Here is a 9848-nt window from a genome sequence, read left to right on the forward strand (position 1 = left end):
ATCTTTTTTTGGTCCTTTTTTTTTTTTTTTTTTTTACAAAAAAGGCAAAAGGGGGAGAAAAAACTGAAAAAGTTCCTTCTGGCCAGAGACATGAAGAGAGGAAATTGCACTGATTTAAGCTCGGCTTCTTTCGGCATCTGTCCGCCTTCTTCTTTTTCCTCTGCTAAAGTGAGGGCGTTCGTTCCACAGCCGCCGGTCTAGATGCAGCCATCGGAGACGGTTTGCTTCATCTCTCATCATGTCCTCAGTCAGATGATGAGTGGCACTTACTGCGTGTGCTCCGTGTGATGTTACAGAAACTATTAGCGGGAACAACACTCATGGTCACAAACTGCGACTCTGATTCTCAAAGTTGTGCATGGGTTTGACACTTTTTTTTTTTTTTTGCTGGAAAAATGGACACATTTCTGCAAATCGGAATCAAAATATACTTAATAAAACACATTCCGATTGTATTAAAGAGTACATTGACATTTATTTTGCATAAGCTGAAATATTTTAGTTGTTTTTTTAAAAGTTTTTTCTCAAGTCAACCTTACAATATATTAAAAAGAAAAGTTCAAACAATATTCAAATTTTTTTCTTTATTTTAGATGCTTGTTAACTTGCTCCAGACATGATGTAAAAACTTTTGCTTTAGACCCCACTTATACAATAACGTTTCAAGTGAAAGCACATCGTTTTTGCATTTTCATTTCAGAAAAGTGTCACAGCAATTTTTGGAAATGATGTTTATTTACATGGCAACGGAAGATACAGTCAAAAAAAAAAATTCTGTAGGGCCACTAGTGGGTGCTGTTGGTTGTTTTTGTAACAAGACCACACACACAAATGCACGTGCAGAACAATATGATATACATTTTAACACTGGCGAGTACACAACCCTTTTGTATGGACCAAAGACCGAGTTGCACTATTACAGGTAACGGGGCCTTGAGGTTCACTATGTGAAGACTTGGGAAGTTTTTGTTGTCGCCATTGAATTAAGTTTAAGATTTTAAATGAGGATGTGAAAATAAAATCCATAAACAAAATTTGTGTAATTTAAAAAAACCCAAAAAAAAACATTGCCGTTAAATAGTTTACCTTTGCAAACTTTGTTGAGAAAGTGTTAAAATGAGTCTGTACAAGGTCGGAGCGCCCACATGCAACTGGTTTGTCACTTACTTTTAATCCGAGAATAAATTCCAGACAAAAAAAGCTGTCTTTTTTTTTTTTTTTTTTTTTACAACAACAGCAGCAGGTCGACTCGGAACCTGAGTTTAGACAATGTCTTAAAAGCCTCACATGAAATGTGAGCGCTTCATCTATAACGTTTGACTTTTTTTTTTTTTTTTTTTTTGCTGTATCTTCACCGCTTTTGAATTCTCCATAGGAAGACACATCAATGATGTCCAGCGACGGCGAAAAGGGTCCAGCTTCGGACAATTTGACGGCTGCTTCCGGCCCCGCTGAGTTGACGCGGCATCAGCTTGTTCCTCCACGGTCTCGGAGGTAATCACCTAATTTATTTGTGGTCGTAAATCCTGTCGCTCGCCACGTTCAATAGCCGCAGACCAAGAGAGGCCCAGTAGGGCCTCGTTTCACCGCCGCCACCGTATTCACCTGTTAATCATCGCCTCATGTTGCGCTTCCCCTTTTGTGCCTTGTGCCACATGCGGGTTATATAATGGGAACAACTGTGAAAGCCACTGTGGGGGGAAGCTTTGAGATAACGGTGCTCTGATTTAACGGATGGGTAAACAAAGGCGTAACACCGGAGAGGAGTTGTACTTGTGGCAAATTCTATTTGCTCATCGTTCTTAAGGCTGCAATTTCTGGAAAAAATAAAATAAAATTAATGAACGCGGGGGGGGGGGGGGATAACAAAATTCCAATCCTTGTAAATGACTTTGCCTGTTGTACTTGAACGTCGCTGTAAAGGCGGTTTTAGCCGTAGTTAATAGTCGCAGCTTTCTCACCTGCCATGATGCTCGGCTACGTCTGTGATAGTCTGACATCTTTGTAACATTTCAACAGCAGTTAGGACGGACTTGATCTCTCGTGACCTTTAGACCCTTGGCACCCATCTCCTCCGAGCCTCGATGGGATGCCTCGCCGAAGTGTGGCGAAGGGCGAGGCGAGGCTTGGCTTTGTCGCTGGTTCAACAGACACTCCAGACTTTTAGACAAAACAAACTATCAGATGCAGGCTGCTGTGAGTAACGTTGCCCCAGGTCCACTGAGCTCCGGATTGGAGAGCTGGATTCGCTTTTGACCTCGTGCCATTCGTTGACAGCCCAATGAATTTTTCTCTTCGGTTTTGCAGCGACGGGATAGAAATGATAGAAATGTCTGTATCTCTGAAGCAACAGCCTGGCCTGTCGGAAGGCAGCAATATAGAGTTGTTCATTCACGACTTGCTCCTGCTTGTGTAGAAAGCAGTTTTCCACACAACGTCATATATCCGCAAGTTTATTTAGGCGTCGAAGTAAAAAAGAAAATAAAAAAAGAACTGAAGTGGATGGACATGTATGGAGCTGTTGCTACACGGTATTCAGTGTGGGAGATCACAAAGGGGTAGTGGAAATGTTTCAGGTCTCTCCAAGCTGTCATTTTTTTTGAGCAACGAATGAAAGCTGAACAAGTGTGGGAGCCAACCGAGCCAGTGGAGGACTTGGTACTTTGAGTTTTGGTTTCATATCAAGCCAACAGCACTTCCACGGCCTAACTCCTCTCGCTGTGTACCTGCCTTCCAGCCATCCATTTCCTCTCTCGATCCAGCCTCCTTCTCTGCTTGTCACACTGCTGAGAGCTGCGCTCCGATCCCAGTCATTTCCGTTTGTTTCCTCCCATGCCATCGTTGTACTATTTTAGTTTTTTTTTTTTTTTTTCTTTTTGTACATGATTGACAAATTTCCCCTCACCACTGAGGAGAAAAGACGAAAAACAATTCCCATCCATTTAAAAAAAAAAAAAAAAAAAGTGTTTGCCTTCACTCAATCATTTTATTTACATTTTGTCCTCCTTCCCTCTCTCTCTCTCTCTCTCTCTCTCTCTCTGCCTCTCTCTGCCTCTGCTGCTCCACTTAAGCATCCCAGCAGTCTAGATTTCCTTTCCTGGGGTTATAATAGTTAGACTGTGAAATCACCCCGGCCCCTCATCCCTGCCTTCATCCCCATGTCCTTCTCTCCCCTTCCCTACATCTTCCTCTGCCTCCTCTGATCCCCTCCCTCCCTTTTGCTACTTATTGCCAATCTTAAATATTTATGGACTCAAGGCTCCCGGAGTAGGTGGGGGGGGCGGGGGCGTAGGGCTTTACCTTCGCCGATGTTTTCCCGAGTGTTGTTACGAATGGCGGTGAGGCCCGCTCTACAAGAGCAAGGCTGTGGAGCCGCGGCCCCGCCGAGCAGAGCGGGGTCCACCCTATCTCCTCCAAAGCCCCCATGCTGAAGTGATTAGGCCACAGGAAGCTGAACCTGACATTGCTGACACGAGGCCCCCCCCCCCTCACCACATCCTGCCTCGACATCCACCCACTACACATGACACTGCCTTCCTGAGCCGACACCTGACCCGCCGCGGCAACTGCTGCCTGATTTACATCTTTGGTTCTGGTGGCAGAGGATGGGAGAGGAGATCACGGAGCTGAGGATGCTCAAGAACAATGAGAAAAAAAAAAGAAAGAAAAAAAAAAAAACAAGAACAAACCCGAAATCAGAAATAACAAAGACTATGTTTGTGCATGATGGAAGGGAAATACTTGTGGCAACATCAACATTTATAATTCATCTGTCTCAGAAACAAGCGGCGGAGCATGCCAACTCCACAACATATGCGCTCCAAGTAGAATGAGGACAGCAGGTGCTCTATTTTGGTTTCTACAATCAAAATATGTAGCCGGTACTTTATCACAAAACTTTTTCTGAGGAGTTTTATGGACGGCTGTGTACTTAAGTACTCCAGGTGTGTTCTTTATTTATATATATATATATATATGGAAAGTTTGACAAAGTTTTCGAAGACAAAAACTTGCATCAGTGTGATCGTATTTTGCGTCACCTTTTTGGCTCCTTTAGAAATATAAGGTGAAATATGTTTTAAATGTCCCGTTGTTCAAGCAGATCCACTGATTGTGGTTGACCTTCTTGACAGAGCACCACTGCCCTCTTGTGTTGTGGGGTGGGGGGGTGGGGGTTGAAAACATAGGAAGGGTATTTGATTGAATATTAGTGAGAGAGAAAAAGACAACCGCCTTCTGTACAACACACTGACTGTTAATGTGAAATTTCCAAATGTGGTTTATGGTTTTGTGTCTTTATTACCGTTTAGGTGTACTAATAATTACAATGTGCTGTTGCCATCAAAATAAGATGACATTTTTTTCTTAAGTAGTAAAATGCCTTCAGCAATTTTAAATGCATTTTACACATGACCCTGTTCTTTTTTTTTAAATATGGGTTTCATGTATACAATAACACATTCCCCTTCAGCACATTAAGTACTTACTTTCTCTCATGATAACACACACACACACACACACACACACATTTTTAATTCTTGCTTTATTTGCTTCATAGATTCACAGCAGTTTGCTCAAAAAAGTTTCCACAGCAGGCTGGGCTTCATATAATCACACGAGGGAACTTTTCTTTTGGTTAAGTCAGACAATTTGACAGCATGTAATGATTGAAATATAAATCCTGAAACATTTCTGGCACATAAGGCACATACTTAATACACACTTCTTTTTTTTTTTTTACATTCACCACACTTGGTATAATTTGTTTCCTTTAAGAGGTGAGGCTGTTGTTGCTGCTATTATTTCCCTCTTCCGCAAACTTTCGTTCACCAATCAAGCGTCTCTTTTCAAATAGTGATTGCTTTCCGTTTGAGTCCCGTCTCCAGTGAAAGTGTTTCATTTCACTAATGCAAAAGTGAAACCTAACTCCATTTATCAAGGGAGTCCCGGCGAATACTCCAGGGGCCGTGGGAATAATCAAAACACTGCGAGAACCAGCAAGGCATACAAACGGTGCTTGAGAACAAAGGAAGTGGAAATCAATAGCTGGATATGCAGATTTTTCCGACAGCTTGACACACAAATGATCTTTTGGGAGTTTGCCCTCTGTTGCCTTTGTCAGGTTAAAATAACAAGCAGGGAATATATATATATATATATATATATATATATATGTGTGTGTGTGTGTGTGTGTGTGCAGTATGTTGAAGAAATGGCTCAGCATTACATCTACTTAGTTTTGTGTGAAGGTGTTCCAAAACAATCAATAAGGAACGCACTGCATTACAAGCAAGGCTGAATCGCCCAAGGCATGGTCATATCTTTAAGTGCATGCTACCAACCTTAGGAATTCATTTAAAGCTAAAAACACTGTATTATTCAAACGCTACGCCCTATGTTCTATGCACAGTTGTATTTGTCGGTTTGACGACATTTGAGAAGCTTGAGGAAAGACTCCATTTTATGGGCGTCCTTGGTGAAGCAGCTGAGCAAGGTGTAGTCTCTAATCACAGACTCCATCATTTCCGGCAGTGCGTCGTACTGGAACAAGCCTGGCTCGTTGTACGTTGTGGCCAGGGATCCTTCGTCCAACATCTGCATGTTTAACGTCACGAGACATGAGAAATATTTAGAACATAATGCACACAATGGTAATCAAAGACGACAAAACTATCAGGCAATATTTAAAAAAAAAAAAAAAAAAAAGGGCAGAGAATAGAGAACCTTATGGGGGGGGGGGGTTACTTTGTTTTTGCGAACACTAAATTGTGATCGTCCCAAATTGGAAATCTGTAATTAGTTGTGTACAATAACACTAATGCAGAATTGTAATTAAACCCACCTTCTTAATGAGAACCACCACCCCTTGCTCCAGGCTGATAAGTTTCTCAGACACCCACTTTGTCTTATTGAGCAACATCTCAGGGGCGTTGTCATAGCGATCAAGTGTGGTCTGCAGGTACACCAGTGGCTCAAGCCAGGATTGGACCAACATCAGCACAGAGTGGAGTAACCATTTGTCCTGCAGGACACATGGGTGGATAGAAGTCAGTGAATAAGTGGATACAAACTGTTTAGAAAAAAAAAAGAAAAGGGGAAAAAAAAAAAAAAAAGCACCATATAGCAGTGTTATATAAGAGTACAAACATGTTAGAATGTACCTTTTTAAGTGGACAATATACAGGAGAACCCTTAGGTTTCTCAGACATGTATACTTTCTTTGTAGACTTTGTATTACATGGATTCGTGAACTACTTTGCTGGGGGGAATATACTTCCCCTCTGGTGTATGCACTACTGCCTGTGATGAATTGTTTTACCAAAGGGAAGGATAGAATGCATCAGATAAATGTTTTGAACTTGAAGTACAGCGTGCTGCAAAGTCTTAACGCATTCAAGAGTAAATGTCATGGAATTAACTTTAACCAATAGAAGTGTGATGGAAGGCGTGGCATTTGCTTTTAGATTCAGTTTCTTGTAAGTCGGTCTTTTAAACTAGACTTCAATACATTTACAATATATTTTAATGTGTTGCAAATAAAATGCAGACACTGCACCCACATCACTCTGCTAACAGAAGCAACCCTACCATTCATAGACAATACCATTTTAACACCACATATAACAAATCTAACTTTTTGTTTTTCTATGCAATACATGAATAATGATATCTTCTGTGATAACACAGTGAAGTGTTTTGGAAATCAACTGAAGAGGTTAACAGCTTTGGCATTTAATCAGAGACTCATTAGTCATGAAGCTTTCTGCAGCACATAGTTTAAACATCACAGGTGAAACAGTTGAGCTTCTTTAATGGCCCCAGAAAAGACTATAAAGCCAGACCAACTGACCAGCATATACCAGTACTTTGAAACTGAATTGCAGATGATACTCCGGGAGAAAAGGGCAGGAGATGAATCAAATTAAAGAAAGCCCTTGCAGTATATGAACTTTCAAAGATCACAGTTCTTCTTATATGATGACATTAAGTTAAACCATCACTTTCAATATGGCTAAATATGAGTCCTGAAGGAGCACACTGCTGTGCTATTTATATGATGGGGTGTTTTCTCGTCGAATCACTCCTCAAAGGGCCTTTTCCTGAATGGCTCAATCTGGTGCCCGTCCTACAAACCAAGCTGACCTTTTCCCTTAAAGGCTCTCCCTTTCTAATTAGTAGTCCAAACCACTTCAGAGTAATTACTGCAAACCTTACATAATTCAGCGTCTGACAAGGGCAAGTCGTACGGAGAGGGTACTTTCAATTGCGCACGGAGGCGCAACCAGTAATGCATTCACATCACCACTGATCCTACAAATGTATCCATACATGTGCATGTAGTGCAACAATTATTAACTCTGTCAAATCCCACAAACACAGGAAAAAAAACGACACACAGCCAATAAAATCTATGCTCATTTCATTGGTATTCACATGCAAACGCTTGCTGCCTGTGTTAGCAAAAAGCTTCTGTTGATGCGTGAAATCAAAGGTGCACACAAACACACATACCTGCCATTTTCGACTAGTTAGATCAAAGCTCTGACAAAGAAGATAACAAAGTCTGTAGTGATCAGAGACTATGAGCTCACAGATATCTGTTGGATCTCACTCCTGGAGCTGGGGATGGGTAAAGCTTTGGTGATGCATGCATAGCCGGCCTGGTTAGTCTGGAGGCGCAGAGGGAATGGGATGAACATCTCCTCCTGTCGTCCAGGGGGAAAAGAAAGAAACAAAAAAAAAAAAAGAAGAAGAAAGAAACAGTTTAGGCTGTCCTTCATATTCAGTCACGTAAGCAGCAGTGTTCACATTTACTTACTGTTAGTTTCAGCCCACATTATTATTATTATTTTAAATGTCTTCACTCCAGTCTTAATCCTTAAACACATTTCCTACAGAAAAGGAGCGCGGCATCACAGTAGACTTCTCTAACTGATCTGAAAAGCTTTGTTCAAAAAAGACATCAGGAAAACAACGACAAAAGCTTTGCCTGTCGTTGCCACTGGAGACGTCGCAGAGACACATTTTGTTCTCCGCCATCTGTAGACCCCATGCCGCACACTCCCAGTAAGAAGCCCTACATCGTGTCAATTCAAACGGTGTTTTGACTCTCTAACCACAAACTGTAGGGAATTCAACAGGCTGAACAACCTGTGCTTTCATTGTTGCAGTGTTTCATTATCATGTTTGTATAACCCCACTCTTTTTATTTATTAACACATTTTTGGCTTCGAAGAGGAAAAACATCCCTTTGAAACTTGGTGCTTATTAAGCCAACAATCATGCAAGAATCCAAAGCAAATAAAGATAACAGTATACAGCTAAAGTGCTTTTGGGCCAGCTTTTTAGTTTTTTTTTTTTTTTGTTGAGAAAATACAACAAAGGCATTTTGCATTGTTCTTTTAAAAAAAAAAAAGCCCACTGCTACAACTATAAATGAACAAAGTCTTTTTACTACTGATATGTAGCTACACTGATTCCTCTTTAGAAGATCTTGTTTTCTCACAAACCAAGACATCAATATTGGACTTCTTTTCAAACACAGATTTATAGCTGTTGCTTTTGCCTCCCTTCATGGCCGCTTCTACTGTGCTGCTTTGTAAAATGCTGATTTCACATTTCAAATTCGAGGAAAAGAAAAAAACCAAGGCTTTCCCACTTTACATCCTTCTATTGCTTTCCACTTGAATCCTCTCACTTTCGCACCACAGTGCGGAAAAAATAAAAAACACTTTCTGCTGTCGTGAGAAGCGATTTAATTCACCCAATGCTACGCCGCACGGGGACATGATTTGTCAGTATTCTTTCAGAGCCAAAATAGTTTGGGGGTATTGATCAGGGTTACTCACAAACAAAGAACACGACTCTTCTGAGACTCTGTAGATCAGCTCGGCGTGATGGATGACTCGGTCGAGAAGTTTCTCTTGGGAGATTGAGGGGCAACGCATGAGGCCGTTCTGCTCTTCTTGACAGTCCAGCACCATGCAGGCCACCAGGAGAGAATGCCAGAGCAAAAGAACCCATGCGCTCTGTTGGAGGACTGGAGATTCACACACAAATATGAAATACAGACATTTACAGAAAACATCATGAACTCGTATCTCTACTCGGTAAAACCATCTCGTATAAAGCACATTCTTCTGAGGGGTAAAATCGCACAACAAATTGCAAGCGTTGGTTACGTCTTGCATTACCTGCCATTCTGTGCATGCTGCCAGGTCTTTCTTGCTCGTCCTGTCCTGCAGATTGTCCTTATAAAGCTTGACCGCGCCATGCATAAAGGCAAAAGTCACTTCAGACTTACGTGGGCTCTTGTAAAAGGATACTGAACTTCTCAAACCAAGACATTTCGCTTTTCATGCATATTACCTGGCCCTTATCCGATAAGCCAGGTCTGTGGCTTTATTCATGTTTTCAAGTAACAATTTATTTTTTATTGACTCGATACAACTGGCCAAAAAAGTCCAAATAAATTTAACAAAACTGCCATAAGTGTCCAACATAGACCTAAGCACGCATGATTAAGAAGGTCGCGTTGAACTATCAGTCAGATTTTTAAAGATGCTGAATGAATGAGACCTGGAAAAGAAGCCCACAAATCGCTCTTTTTTTTTTTTTTATTAAATTGACATCCAAATTCCAATCCTGCTCAGAAACAGTTATGGGAGTGTGAGGGGAGCTCTTCTCAGAAGCTACAGTTTCCCGTCATGACGACTGTCTGTCATAGAAGAAAGAACAACGTAGTAATCCATGAATCCTTAAAACGCTGCCAGTCATGGTGTGGAAGCAGGACTCTGTTAAACGCTCGATTTCTGGGTTTTCTTTTATTGCCCGGAGCAGTTGCTGCA

The 9848-nt window shown here is 41.3% G+C and overlaps 1 protein-coding gene across 1 annotated transcript; it reads right to left on the reverse strand.

The window, feature by feature from the left end:
• Positions 1 to 5400: 5400 nt before the first annotated feature.
• Positions 5401 to 9278, reverse strand: smtla (somatolactin alpha; the record flags this gene model as incomplete). Its single annotated transcript, XM_080459696.1, has 5 exons — positions 5401 to 5595; positions 5843 to 6022; positions 7593 to 7706; positions 8850 to 9029; positions 9195 to 9278. 5 exons carry the CDS (start codon positions 9276 to 9278, stop codon positions 5401 to 5403), a joined length of 753 nt encoding a protein of 250 aa, XP_080315822.1.
• Positions 9279 to 9848: the final 570 nt, after the last annotated feature.

Source organism: Lipophrys pholis (assembly GCF_963383615.2).
Source record: "Lipophrys pholis genome assembly, chromosome: 3".
In the NCBI taxonomy this organism is placed as follows: domain Eukaryota; kingdom Metazoa; phylum Chordata; class Actinopteri; order Blenniiformes; family Blenniidae; genus Lipophrys; species Lipophrys pholis.